This window comes from Lepidochelys kempii, chromosome 27 (genome assembly GCF_965140265.1).
Source record: "Lepidochelys kempii isolate rLepKem1 chromosome 27, rLepKem1.hap2, whole genome shotgun sequence".
Lineage (NCBI taxonomy): Eukaryota > Metazoa > Chordata > Testudines > Cheloniidae > Lepidochelys > Lepidochelys kempii.
The window spans coordinates 6,652,327-6,666,996 of record NC_133282.1 but is presented as its reverse complement, the minus strand read 5'-3'; the positions used below and the strand labels follow the sequence as shown (position 1 = coordinate 6,666,996).

The 14,670-nt window shown below is 51.5% G+C and overlaps 1 protein-coding gene across 2 annotated transcripts; it reads right to left on the bottom strand.

Moving 5' to 3' along the window:
* Nucleotides 1-246: 246 nt before the first annotated feature.
* On the bottom strand, nt 247-14,082 carry LOC140903794 (uncharacterized). 2 transcript variants are annotated; one of them, XM_073325604.1, is made up of 8 exons: nt 13,978-14,082; nt 12,816-12,884; nt 11,304-11,516; nt 10,667-10,689; nt 9,032-9,144; nt 8,710-8,742; nt 4,250-4,363; nt 247-3,862 (listed from the first exon to the last, which is right to left on the bottom strand). In XM_073325604.1, the coding sequence occupies exons 1-8, from the start codon at nt 14,038-14,040 to the stop codon at nt 2,952-2,954; spliced, it is 1,539 nt and encodes a 512-aa protein (XP_073181705.1). In that variant the 5' UTR covers nt 14,041-14,082; the 3' UTR covers nt 247-2,951. The 2 variants fall into 2 exon arrangements, with proteins under 2 accessions (XP_073181705.1, XP_073181706.1); XM_073325605.1 differs by having other exon boundaries at nt 11,304-11,510.
* Nucleotides 14,083-14,670: the final 588 nt, after the last annotated feature.

The window sequence follows — 14,670 nt, the reverse complement described above, 5'->3', positions numbered from 1 at the left end:
AATTCCATTTGAAGTAAAACACTGGGTCTGTACTCTCATACACACTATTTCTCTCTCGTATGCCTCCACTCCAACCTTTGAAGTGAGGTTTTTCTTCAAAACTCATTAGTCCAAAGGATGTATCTTACATCAAATATACTTTAAAAGATTAGTCACCCTTTCCTATACTAAAAGGGAACTAATGTAAAATTGCAGTGTTCCAGTATAATTTGGGTTATCACAAAATCAGTGTCTTACTCTTTAACCAATAATTAACTTCATGTTTAATTTCATTTTCATTGGTAACAATAACATATTCAAAGATTACAAAATCTTATATGTGTTAGTTTTCTCTTAATTTCCAGTTCTACCAAGTGAATCCCAGGTAAAATTGCATTCTGTGTCAACATAGGTGTCTTCCACTTCTTTGAATTCATTTATCTCTTGGTCTTCTGCTATCAGTGTTGGTAAAAGGGGCCTCACACTATGTGGGAAGGTCTGCATCATGAGAACAAGCACCTCTACTCTATTTTCACACTTTCTAATCTTTCAAATTAGCAGGACATGAAGGAGAAGTGATGCACAAAACACCCGGGCAAAACTAAGAGACAAAAGCAGAGAATCAACATTTATGTATCTGGCTGTCTGCACTTGGGAATCTGACATATCTATTCCCTCATTGGTTATCATCACTTACACAGCATGAAAGTCCTTGTTGTCCACCGAGGGAGCCAGACTGGGATCCATGAGGAAGGAATGTCCTTTGAAGGCTTCTTTCTTTGCCTCTTGAAACTTTGGCTCCAAATGGTAACGGCCAATTGTTCCCAGTTTAACTATGGCATCCTCAGGGACCTTACTCAGTGCCATTAACCTAGGGAAAGGTATTCTAAACATAGTTTTACCTGGGCTATAGACCACCGTAGAGTCCTTCCCTGGGATGAAAACCAACCAGTGGTACCTGCTATTACTGAGTGCTTGCCAAATCCTTGGCCTTGATCAGGGTAAATTTACACTTCTCTGGAGCAGAATCCTTTACCAAACCACCCAAAATCTCAGTAGTGTTACTGAGGAAAGACTTCTCCAAACATATCCAATTTGTTTCTTTAATCTGATGGCACAGGTCTAAATTATGGACTGCATCAGAATCCCTGCAAGCCACCAGAAGTGGGGTATCTGTTCAAAAATCACTATTTCGCAACTACCTCACATTCAACACGGAGTTCATTTTATACACATTTGCAACCTGTACAAAGGGTAAGTTCAGCAAAAATGCCACTTCCATTTTCTCCACATCCACACAGATGGGGACAGTGTTTCCCAAAACATAGGCAACATACCTGATTAGGAAGGAAACATCTTCAAAAGTAATGTGAAGGGCCTGGGCCACAACAACTTTGGGAACCAAATATACGGTTATTTTTCCTAGTTCCAAGTCACTTACTCTGCAATTCTCTTCCCAGACCATTGGAAATGATACCGCCTTAACCAGCGGAACATGGGTGCGATTGTAGTCAGTTACTTCAGTTAGCTGCACAGATTGGGGTGTACTGTTATTTACCATCTCAGAGTAGAGATTTTAAAACACTACTGTTTCCATGGTAGCATGACCAATAGGTTGAAGCGTGACCTCTCCTGATGACTGAACTGCATGTGAACATCCCCCATGGGCCACATCATCATGGAAGGGCAAGGAAAAAACAAAAAGAAAGAAATGACTATTTTAGCCAATGGTCATTTGTCTCAAAGTCCCCACTAAATCCGAGCTATGTTCCGTTTAACAAAACTGCCATCCAGTTATGTGATTAAATGGTCTTCAGAAAAGAGAGAGAAACTGACAATACCAAGGGGTATAAGACACTTTTAGTTTCATATAAACTAAAATTCCAGAGCAGGCTATACCTGATGACTCAAATCAGGACAACAGATTCTCCCATTTTGTTGTCCTCTGATCCACCCAAATGTGCTTCACTCAGCACCATCTCATTATTTTTGAATCATGATATTTTCAGAAGTTTTAGCATCATTGTAATGGAGAAAAATAGCCAAACTTCCCATCAGCAACAATCCCAGTTTAGCAGAAAAAAGCACAGAAGCAGCTTTGCCAGTTGAGGGAAACACAGATTAAAGCACAGAACAATTACTTGGTGTTTGGGATTCATTCAAATTCCTGCTTCAGGTCTGCGAGGAGGGGCAGAATGCAGGCAGGATAAACTCTATGGATATGTCTACACTGCTAAATAAAGAAGTGGCAGCGAATCTCAGATCCTGGGTCTCTCGACTCCGGTTCATGCTACAGCGCTAAAAGCCCTGTCCCCAGGCTTCAGAGCCCAAGCTCCAGCCTCAGCTGTTTCCTTGGCTATTTTTAGATCTGTAGCTTACGCCCACGCATGTAGATCCAGGCAGGCTCTAAGACTTGCTACTGCAGGAGTTTTTGGAGTGTAGACATAACCAATCTGTCTCCAAGGGGGAACTCAATGCCTCTGACAATCACTCTGCTGACCGTGGGGGGACCGTGATGCCCAGGGTTTGTCTAGGCTAGGAAAAGTGATGGAGGTTAAGTCAGATCAAGGAGGAACATGCTAGATAATGCTTGCCACTGTGGGCTATGGCTGCACTGCAAGAATAGTTATGTTTTACATCAGGATAGTTAACCTGAGCTAATTATCTCCATGGAAAATCCTAGTGGAGACACGGCCTAAGTAGATTATATCTCAGTGTAGATAGTCGAGGTCACCCTTATCTCCCCACCCGGGGCTGATGGACATTCCTGGCAGGTGAGGCATACCATTCCCTCCACTACCAGGACAAAAGAGCTGATAGAAGGGGCCCTGCGATTCACCCCAAAGGGTGAGCTGCAAAAGGCAAAAGTGGGGCAGCTGAGAGACTGCGGTAACACAACTGGTGCAAACAGCCTTAAAGGTCTCTATGTGGGAATTAGCAAGGGTATCTTTGGCCAGCCTTAGTCAGTGGGTCTACTGTCCTTTGTGGATCCTCTGATGTCTAATAAGGTTTGAGCGGTCATTGAAGCTTTTCCCACACTTGGAGCATTTAAAGGGTCTGTCTCCCGTGTGGATTGTCTCATGTCTAATAAGGTCTGAGCTCCGAGTAAAGCTTTTCCCACACTCACAGCATTCATAGGGTCGCTCTCCTGTATGGATTCTCCAATGTGTAATAAGGCTGGAACTCACACTGAAGCTTTTCCCGCACTCTGAGCACCTATAAGGTCTCTCCCCCATGTGGGTTCTCTGATGCGTAATAAGGTTTGAGCGGTCGTTGAAACTTTTCCCGCACTTGGAGCATTTAAAGGGTCTGTCTCCCGTGTGGATTGTCTCATGTCTAATAAGGTCTGAGCTCCGAGTGAAGCTTTTCCCGCACTCTGAGCATCTGTAGGGTCTCTCCCCCACGTGGGTTCTCTGATGCTGAGTAAGGTTTGAGCTGTCAGTGAAGCTTTTCCCACAGTCATGGCATTTAAAGGGTCTATTTCCCGTGTGGATTCTCCAATGTTTAATAAGGTTTGAACGCTGATTGAAGCTTTTTCCACACTCTGAGCATTTATATGGTCTGTTCCCTGTGTGGATTCTCCAGTGTGTAATAAGGTTTGAGCGACTACTGAAGGTTTTCCCACACTCAGTGCAGGTGTTTTTTCTCTCTCCTGTGGGGATTCTCTGCTGGGCTGTGGTTTCCTGGAGGTCCTTGCCACTTCCCCGACAATCCCCCGGCTGCCTCTCTGGCCAGTGCTGACTCTCATGCCCTTTTCTCCGCTCACAACTCCAGTGAACATTCCCTTCAAATCTTTCTGAAAACATCCCGGGTGGTTCCTCTTGCTCGTGATCTTTCTGCTGAGGATTCTCCTGCTTGTTCTTACTTACTGTCCCTTCACTTGCTGGGATAGAGAGAGAGAATCCAGGCATGAGTTATTCCAGGTGCTAGGCAGAAAGGAAACCTCAGATAGGGGATGGGAAAAGGGGGAAACAAACTACAGTAATTGCTGGAGAGATGCAAATAAACAACCCAGGAGCTGAACCCCTCCCATCTTTCCCCAGAGAAGAGAGAGGAGACCCATCCCATGCAAACACTCAGGAGGAAGGGAGACTCAGGAGGGAACTACTGCCCTGTGTCAGTGAGGATGGGTGGGAAGCTGTGACCTCCTTCATGAGGATGCATCACATGCTGTGGACAACCCTGATTAGAGTTCACAAGGGCTTTGTAGGGAATCCCACTCTTTTCTTCAGATACCAAGAAGTTTTGAGTTAGTTTAACTGATTCCTACCCCTGCAGGCACCTCCCTGGATCTCTTTTTCCTCTGAGTCCTGGAGGCCCTGGACCCATGGCTCTTCCCCTTGTTCCAGCTGGGAGACATCATCAGGTTTGGAAACTGGAAACCCTGCTCAGGGGAAAAGAAAACAAGGGAGAGCAGGTGAATTTGTGGGACATTTGTCACAAACAATGTGTTGTGCGTTTAATCCAAGCTCATTTTAAAGCAGCGAAATCCAGGTGCCCCAAGCTGCAGGACACTGCTAATGGGGGAATTTAACCACCTGCGTCTCTGCTGGGAACACACCCAGCCAGACACTTGTCATCAAGGGGATCCTAAAACACACAGAAGGCAACTGTATGTCGCAGAAAGAGAAGACTGCAGACAGAGGAGTGGCCCTGGCTGCGCTTTGCACCAACAGAGGTGCCCAGTGACAACGAGAGGCCTCAGGAGATGGGGACCATTGGGCTGGCTGGGTCCGCATGCGTGAGGAATGTCGTCAACATCAAATGCAGCAGCTCAGGGTTATTAGACTTCAAGAAATTGAATGTTGGGGAATTACGGACTCTACTGAGTTACGTGTAATGGGAGAGAGTATGAAAATCCCCCAGGGTGGGGAGAGGGCCGGGGAATTAGACACTAATTTGGGAGAAACAAACTGTAATTATTCCGGAAAAGGAGAATGCAAGAAATAAAACTCAGGCCACATGACCTAAGGAGAGACCAGCTCAAAGATCCAAGGAGCCTGCAGGGAAGAGAGATTGTGGCTGCTGCAGATGGGGAGTGGGAAGTGAGATCCTCTGAGTCCCCAGAAGTCTCACTACCATCCTGTGACATCACCAAGAAAGTGCCCCTTTATGCCGGAGAAGGGGTTGTCCCATGGCAGGGAGGAAATGCAGGAATGGTGTCCAGGGTTTCAGTGGGTAGGGACGAGGGGTGCAGGGGGAGGACAAGAGTTATGACAATATAAAAAATACGTAAAAGAAAGTGAAAGTGGACTAAAGAAAATGGAGGGTAGGCTCCAAAGCAACGGGGCTCGGGCAGGGATTCTGTGTTCATGGGTTGGGACTCCCCCAGCCCCAGATCCCTCCCAACCTGCCCTCCCTCCCTGGTGGCCATTAGTCTTATTCCTCCACACTCCCCGGCCCGCCCCCAGCCCTCCTCACATCCTGGGACCACAGCACCTGCTCCTTGTGTTCTCCTCCCCTGGCCCCAACCCCCTTCGCTTCCAGGTCCTCCACCGCTTTCCACCCCACCCTCCCACTATTCCAGGCTTCCCCACTCCCACGTGCTCATGCCCCACAAAAATTCCCTTCCCCCCCACCAGCACCACCACTGCCTGCAGTACATGCCCTCCCTTTGCTCACAGCACCACCAGCCTGCCAGCTCCTCAGAGCTCCTGTCCTGAATGCCTCCCATTGTCCAGCCCTCCTCGGACCTCCAGAGCACCTGCTCTACAGTAACCCCATCCCCACAGTCCTCCCAGCTCCCAGGAGCTCTTTGCCCCAAACCTTGCCCTCCCCAGCCTACCAGTGCCCGGCCCCTTCCAGAACATCGAGTTCAGCCAAGTCCAACTCACGAAAACCAACAAATAGGGTTATGGTACCGGCCCACACAGCCGAACTCTGCACTCTTTGATTGACGGCCCCATGCACCCATCACGCATTCTGCCTTGGCCCTGTATGGACCAGGAGCTCCCTACACTTCGCCTGCCCCGCAGGAGAGCACCATACCTACTCAGTGATACAACTCCTTCAGCCCCTTTAGAGCCCCGGTGTGCACAATTACCATTGACTTCCCCTTCATTAAACCCACACCACACACATCTCTCCCCTAACTGCTGACACACCCCATGGCAAGATGGCCCCTGTGCCCTGCCAGTGACAATGCAGTGCTAAAATCAGGCATGCTAGATCTCTCAAGGTCCACACAGACCTCTTTCCTCATATCCCACAGGTTAGGGAGAGGGGCTCATCCCCCTTCCCCCCCACCCCCAGAGAGCCACAGCTCCCCAGATCACCTCATAACACAATGACTGTGCTGCCGAGCTCCTCCAACACACACCTCCACCACTCAGTACTGCCACACTGGATGGAACTGTGAGACACTTGATACTGTTATTACCAATATTTTAAAGTTGCAATGAATTGTGCCAGATATGCTGTGTAAGGTGTCAGGGATTTGCAAAGTACAATCATCTTGTTTATATGTCTGTATCACCTTTGTATTGTGTTCTAGATCTGTATGGTACATCTGTATTTCAAAATTTGTGTTGTGTTTCTGGGTGACACCCTCAGACAGAATGGCATCAGAACTAAGCCTGCTTGATGGGCTATCAAGGGACATCAGCTGTACAATGAACCCATTAAAAAGGCCAGGGACTACACCTTATGAGTCAGCAAGACATGTAGGGGCAGGCCTATGGCCAGAGAACTCTAAGGCTTTTCCATGCCATATATTGTGAAGTCTGTGTTTGGGACAAAGGAAGTACCAGCCACATGGCAAAAGGAATATAAAGGGTGGGGCTACATCTTCTCCATTTTGTCTTCATTCCTGCTTCTTACCTCTGGAGTAACTATTCTACAAATGAAGCTCTGAACAAAGGACTGAATGACCCATCCAAGCTGAGGATCTGTTCCAGAGGGACTTTCAAGCCGGAAAACTTACCAATACTGCTCAGAACCTGATATATGGACTTTGAAGTCTCGTATGTATCTGACTGCTTTATCATTTAACAGCTCTCTTCTTGTTTTACAATAAACCTTTAGTTTTAGACACTAAAGGATTGGCTGGCAGCATGGTATTTTGGGTAAGATCCAAACTAATATTGACATGGCAATGTGGCTGGCCCTTTGGGGGTCAGAAGAACATTTTGCATAGTGAGCGGAGCCAGAGGACTGGAATGCAGTAAAGGGGGCTGAGCGATTTCTTTTTTAGCTTCTTGGTACCAGCGCGGGGAATCAGGAGCAGTTTGCGACTGGTTGGTGAATCTAACTTCAGTGAGAACCACCAGTTTTGGGGGAATCTGCTCTTCTTTTTGCAGCCTGCCCTGACTTTGACATTTTCAGTGAGGGCTGCCCCAAGCACACCGGGTCACAAGAACAGCTACTCCTAATGCAATGAATGCAGCTGGAGTACAGGCCAACAATAACAAAGGACCTGCCAGCTCCAGGGGGGAAGAGATGGGTTGTGTGGACATTCACCTTAACTCTCCATTTCCTGGGCTGCAGAACTTTTCAGTTTTGCTGAACTCAGCATTCTGGAAGGGCAGGTGCTGTCACCAGGCCTCTGCATTAATGATGTTTTTTTCCATTTAGTTTCTCCTTCAGCGTCTCTCTCCTATCACCCTTTCTATTTCCTTCGCCCTCTCCCCTCCCTCTGGCTGGACGACTGGGCCACCCTCTATTCCTGGGTTCCTTCACTCTCCTGCAAATGCTAACAGCAGCGAATGCCATTTTGGCTCCAAACTTTCTGCCTCGTCCCCATCTCTCCTAACCATTCTGCTGGTTTCAGGATCTCTGGCTGTGATAGGGACACAGCAGTGAAAGGGTTACTGTGCACAGCTGCAACCTGCCTGAATTCAGTCGGGTTTCATAAGTAAGGAAAAGATTATGAACAGTGGGTTTTATTGGAATCAGTAGTTCCCAGGGTCAGTCCACATGTGCTATAGTAGCTAGCTGCTCACCCAGATTTGGTCCATATACAATGTAGCGCTCTCTTCCTATTCATAGCCAATAGGGATATAAAACCTGGTCCAGTGTTTCTCATCTGATGGGGCATGGCCCCCAGGTGGCTCAGGAAAGACAGTCATGAGGGCCAGGAAATAAAGAAAATCTCATTGCCCCTGCGCACTCTTATCCCTCAAGGTCAGGGATTCTCTCTCAGCCTCTTGAAACACATACCATGAAGGGTGAACACCCTTCCATAGGTCTGTTCTTACTTTTAGAGTAAATGCAAGAAAGTTGCAAAAATTCCTTACCTCGGACAAAGAATCGCCAATGTGAAGTGTGAGAAACACTGATCTCCACTAGCGAAGCCCCCTCCTCTTTCAGGATAAGCCCCTATACATCTCAGTGCTCTCTTCCCTTCCACAGCCAGTCTGTACACAGTATAGCAGCCCCATGTCTCATTCAGCATCAGTCTAGACAAGGGATAGCTTGGTTCCAGTCCCTCACTCCTGAGACTCTGCGGCCGCCCTGTGGCCTTTTTCAGTCGCTCATTAAAACTGCAGACTGCCCCGTGTATGGATGTTTCAGCCTTGTCTCCCCATTTCACACCACTCAGGTTCTTGTTCCTTTCCTCAAAGGGAACTGTGCCTGTCAGCTCAGGATTCACTCTGACCCCCACCAGACATCACCGCAGGAGTGATGTCACTGTTCCACCGCTTTCAGGTTTATCTCGGGCTGGAGGCAGCAATCCCCTGCCGCTAACACGGTTCTTGGTCTGAAACCTCCCCATCAGAGACAGAAACGTACCTGTGTTGTTCTCCAGCTCTAGTCGCAGAGTCTCTGGGGAAGGAGAGGATGGGAGAGGTGAGAATCCAGGCCCTCGCGTTCATGGGCATATTCCTATTGGTTACTAACGTGCCTGCTTTTCATTATGAGATGGTGACCCAGAGCGAGGCTGATAACTCAGGCAGAGCCAGCCCCACAGGGCTACTCGCATGGGGAAGGGCAACTCCCTGAGCTGGGGCTGTGAGACGGAGCCCAGGGTCAGCGACATCACTATAGCCCTGACTCCTCCCCACGGCGAGGATCCCTCTAACTAGAAGGGACGCTGCTGCAAACTCCAATTCACCTTTGAATCCCAGCAGCACCTCCTGCAGGATGGCACTTTTCAGAGAGAAATCGCTGAGTCTCTTCTCCAGCTCCGCAAACCCCGGCTCTGGCTTCTGAAACGGCCCATCCTCCCTGTTGAGGAAAGCAGGAAGGGTGAGACATGGGTCCGATCTCCAATCCCAGAAGCCCCCAAACTCTGGGAAACCTGCATCTGAGCTTTATCATCTGTGATGTCACCCGCCCATAGCTCTGTGCTCTCCATGGGCCCAGAGACATGGGATGTGGGAAGCCACTGAGGCACAGAATGGAGACAGGTTCTGGTGCCCTCTCTGGAACACGCTGGGGTGCTGAGCCACCTCCACCCTAGGTTATTCCAGTAACAAGGGGCACCAGCATTGGGATATGTGGAAAGGGAGGAGAGGAGAGACGAAAGAGTGGGCGTGTCCCATGTGCTCACAGCGGCCACAGAGCCCAGATCTTCCCCAGGGATTTAACTTGGACTATTTAATGCCAAAAGCCCTGAGAACTTCAGCCAAAGCAGTGACCCCAGGGGTGTCAGCCCCATTGGTGGAGAGCACTGTATCCCACTTTTTATCATTGTCCTTCAGCTAGGTCATAAACTGGGGACACCCAGGCACAAAGATCAAGGGGGGAATCTGCCCCTTATGTAGAAATCTTTTAATTACTGTTCTTTATAAAGTACTTCATTGTCACAACTTTTTTCACTCAATGGGAAAACCGCCACTTCTGCTATTGCTACCCTTTGTTTCCCTGCCTTCCCAATCCTCCTCCCTCTCTCATCCTTGTCTGTGTGTCTCTCCTCTGTTCTTTCCTCCTTAGAGAAACTCCCTATTCCTACCTCTCAAGGGCTTCACTCCCATCCCCTCCGCTCAAGAGATCAGCAGTGGAATGTTTAACGTTGACCTTCAAGTGACATCATTACAGCTGACACACCAATGAGATTCACATGGGCCAGGGGAGTTCACAAATCTCTGAGCCAGGGTTTCAGGCTGTTTCACAGACTCAGGCCTGGTCTGCACTCGAATATTAGGTGGTCTTAACTACATTGCTCAGGGGTGCGAAAAATCCACACCTCTGAGCAGTGCAGATAAGCCAACTTGAGTGCCCCAGTAGACAATGCTAAGTCTAACAAGGAAGTCTCCCATCAACCTAGCTACTGCCTGTCAGGGGGGTGAATTACCTATGCCAATGGGACAACCCCTCCCGTCGCCATAGGGAGCGTCTACACTGAAACACTGCAGCAGCGCAGCTCCACCGTTTCAAGTGTAGACGAGCCCTCAGGAAGGCGGCATCGCCTCCCTTTGCATTTCGGAAGGTTTCTTTGCAACCATGAAGGCTAGAATCCGATTTTAAAAAGACAGAAGCTGAGATTCTGCACACTGTGAACACGTGACATAGTCACATAAATACACGAGCCAGGCTGGGTCTGGCCCACACGCCCTATGTTTGCCAGCCCTCATTAGCTGTCAGATAGTAAGAGGCTCTTCTCCGTCCTGAGGCAGCCACTAAGGAAAGACGTGATCTCAGGCATTCAGCCAGTGTGTCACAGCAGGGGAAGCGCCGTCGGCAGTGGAATTCCAATTCTAAACCATCGCTTTCCAATCGAATGCGGGAAATGGAGCCCAGGACGTACCTGCTCTCAGTGCATCCCGCACCCTGCAGAGGGGGAGAAAGAAGAGGTTGTCAATGGGCCGGTCCCAGACTGGCGTGGCCTCCTGCTCTGCAGGGGAGTCACCACTGGAACCCCAGGTATTTGGGGAATTTCAGACACTTGGGTTCACGTTCAGAGAACAGCTGACATCTCCCTCCCCACAGCTGGGACATCTGCCCCCAGCAATCCCAGGAGTCCCTGCTAGGAGGTCACCATTGGGGAAAGTCTCTCCCCAGGCACTTTACAGGAAGAGAATATCCCCCCTAGTGCTGAGAGCTCCCCCAAGTCCCCTCACACCACTGAACCCACTAACCTGGGACGACATGGGACCTTGGGCCTGGCGGGGAGAGGGTGGGCTGGGAAGTTCACCCTCAAAGTGCAAATGCAGACAGACAGGGCAGGAGAGGCAGTCTTGGGGTTACAGGACCCAGGACTCCCAGGTCCCATCCCTGACTCTGACACAGACTCACTGTGTGACTGTGGGCAGAACTGTGTTCCATCCTGTGCCTCACTTTCCCCTTTGTACAATAGGGATAATGTTCCTGACCCCACCTTGTGAGGTGCATTGGGGTCTAGGGCTGAGAAGCAGCGTATTACCACTGCCATAAGCCAGTCTGACCTGTGGGGATTGGCTCCTCGGCTGCTGCTGCCCCTTCCCTCCCAGAAGGGAAATCTCCCCAGACAGTCTGGAGACACCTTCATCCCTTCTCTTGACAATGGCTCTGGCTAGCTCTTCCAGCTGGGACAGCAGGAGCTGCTCCTGCTCCTCCAGAAACCCTCGCAGCTCCTTCCACTCCGCAACGATCTTCTGCCGCTCGGCTTCAGTCTGTTTCTGCAACCCAGGGAGAGGGCAGCTTGGTAAGAGGGGAGAATCAGAACTGTGCCTCCCAGCAGATGGGGGAGTTATTTACCAGAACACAGGGTTGATGCAGCAGATGACGGGAGTTCAGTTAGGCCAGGAAGGGTGGAGGAAGGAGGGCGGGGTGAGCTGTCCATGGCTAACAGGAGGGGCTTTTCTCCCAAAACCTCATCAAATTGCACTCAACCAAACTCTTCTTCATCTGCCGACCCACATTTCCCTTCCCCCGTGTCCCCTAAGCTCTAGAAAGGAACCCTGGTCATTATAATATCTGAGCAGCCCTTGGGCAGGTCTCTCCAGGCCACAGACTGACACTCTTCTGCACAGCAGCCTCTTGGACCCTAAACACATCATGTTGCTCCCACATCTGACCCTGCCCTCTCTCTGGGATCCAGTGGGGATGTTCTCCTGCCTGAGGCTGGCTGGATGGGCCCTGTGTTTGCTGTATCATAGAATCATAGAAGATTAGGGTTCAAAGAGATCTCACAAGGTCATCTAGTCAAACCCTCTACTCAAAGCAGGACCATTCCCAACTAAATCATTCCAGCCAGGGCTCTGTCAAGCCGGGTCTTAAAAACCTTTAAGGATGGAGATTCCACCACCTCCCTAGGTAACACATTCCAGTGCTTCATCACCCTCTAGTGAAATAGTTTTTCCTAATATCCAATCTAGCCCTCTCCCACTGCAACTTGAGACCATTCTGTCATCTGCCACCACTGAGAACAGCCGAGCTCCATCCTCTTTGGAACCCCCCTTCAGATAGTTGAAGGCTGCTATCAAATCCCCCCTCACTCTTCTCTTCTGCGGACTAAATAACCCCAGTTCCCTCAGCCTCTCCTTATAAGTCATGTGCCCCAACTCCCTAATAATTTCCATTGCCCTCCGCTGGACTCTCTCCAATTTGTCCACATCCTTTTGGTAGTGGGGGGCCCAAATCTGAACACAATACTCCAGATGTGGCCTCGCTGAATAGAGGGGAATAATCACTTCCCTCCATCTGCTGGCAGTGCTCCTACTAATGCAGCCCAATATGCCGTTGGCCTTCTTGGCAACACGGGCACACTGCTGACTCATAGCTAGCTTCTTGTCCACTGTTATCCCCAGGTCCTTTTCTGCCACTTAGCCAGTCAGTCCCCAGCCTGTAGCGGTGCATGGGATTCTTCCATCCTAAGGGCAGGCCTCTGTACTTGTCCTTGTTGAACCTCATCAGCTGTCACTCGGGGCACTCTGGACCCAGGCAAACCTGAGGGGAAAGGGGCTCTGGGCACCTACCAGCAGCTCCACGCTTTGCCGCTCCTCCTCGGCTTTTTGTAGACAGGCCAGATGCTCTCCCAGTGCCTCCTGCAAGAAGTGGGGAGGGGGATGTTACAAACTGCTCCAAAGGGCCTCACAGCTCCCAGATTTCAGGGCCCAAACCTGCCCTGTACGTGCCTGTGCAGAGCCCCTGGGACTCCGACTTTCTTGCCAGATACAGTTCAGCCTCAGCGAGGAAGATCTCACGGGGGCAGAGAGAGCAGAACCAGGTTTTCCAAGGAAGACACAGGACACCCTGGTGAAGTGCCAGGTGCAGCCCAAACCTCAGCCCCAAACATTCCCCAGCCCCACCCACATCCCAAACAACTAACTTCAGACGTTCCCCCAACTTCCCCAGCTCCATCTCCAACATACCCAAAGTGCCGGATCTGAACATGGACCCCCTCAAACCAAATAACCCCCAAACCACCCCCCCCCAACACCCAGCTCTGACCCCGGCACACACACTGGTACACCCCCAGGCCCAGCTTTAAACCTGCCCCCCATCTACAGCCCCCTCACACCAACACATCCCGAAGTCTGGCTCTGACTCCCCCACGGACACACCCCAGAGCCCAGCTCCAAGCAGCCCCCCGATCCCATCAGAAGGGCCACACTGGCTCAGACCAGTGGCCCCCCAGCCCGGTCTCGTGTCTCGGGCAGTGGCAAGTGTCAGATGCGTCCAGCCCCGACTGCGGGCAGAGTTTGGGGACACCCGCAGTTGGGGGCGGGAGGGAAGGAGAGTGTGTCCCGGACTATCCTGGCTAAGAGCCATTCACCAGCCGGGTCCGCGCCCCCTGCTCCCGGTGTGGACGCTCCCTGGTCTCTGTTCCGGCATCGGGGCTTGTCTGGCTCGTTCCCCGTCCCGTCCCCTGGCCCCGGACACCCCGTTACTTCCCCGGCTGCGGGGAGCGCGGGGAGATCTGCCCCCAGAGCCGCCCAGCAACCCCGGATCTGCCCCGGCGACCCCGGTTCTGCCCCCAGAGCCCCCCCCCGTGACCCCGGGTCTGCCCCCAGAGCCCCCCCCCCGTGACCCCGGGTCTGCCCCCAGAGCCCCCCCAAGAGACCCCGGATCTGCCCCCAAGAGGCCCCCCGTGACCCCGGATCTGGCCCCGGCCGCGCGGCCCCGGCCCCGGCCCACCTCGCTGCCCCGCGACCGGCGGGGCCGGAGCAGGCGCCGCGCTGGGCCCCCGGCCCCGGCCATGGCTCCCCGGCGGAACAAAGGGCTGCGGGGGGGCGGGAGCGGCGGCTCCGCCCCGGATTGGCCCGGCGGCGGGTGGGGCCCGCGCAGGGGGGTTCGTGACGCTCGGTGACTCCAGCTCCCGAGAGAGGAACCCGGAGCCCGGCTCGGCGGGGCGGGGGACCTCGGGGGTCTCGCCCGGCAGCGGGGCCGGTTCCAGCGGGGGAAAGTCCCTGCGAGGCAGCCCGGCGGGGAGGAACAGAGCGGAGAGCGGGCAGCGGTTCCAAGCTGGCTTGGCGGCGGCGGCTGCTGCTTCTCTGTGTCTGTCTCTGGCCATCAATGCCCGCGAAAGGATAAACTACAGTGAAGCTGCTGCCCTCAGCTCCGGCCGGATTGTAGGCGAGAAACAGAAGAATGTTTCTTTCCGAGCAAAGCAGAGAGTCCTAGATCCTAGGGCCAGAAAGGGCCACTGTGATCATCTGCCCTCCTGCAGAGCACAGGCTGGAGAAATTCCCCAAAATAATTCCTAGAGATCTGTTAGAAAAACAGCCAATACTGATTTTAAAATGGCCAGCAAGAGAGAATTCACCACCATCCTTGGTAAATTGTTCCAATGGTTAATCACCCTAATTGTTAGCAATGTGCCCCTTATTC

Coding starts and splice junctions, on each gene's coding strand:
- LOC140903794 (XM_073325604.1), bottom strand. CDS start 14,040: ATGGCCGGGGCCGGGGGCCCAGCGCGGCGCCTGCTCCGGCCCCGCCGG. Junction 8,743..9,031: donor GGTGCTGCTGGGATTCAAAG/GTGAATTGGAGT, acceptor CTCCTTCCCCAG/AGACTCTGCGACTAGAGCTG. Junction 4,364..8,709: donor AGAGCTGGAGAACAACACAG/GTACGTTTCTGT, acceptor TCCCCTGAGCAG/GGTTTCCAGTTTCCAAACCT.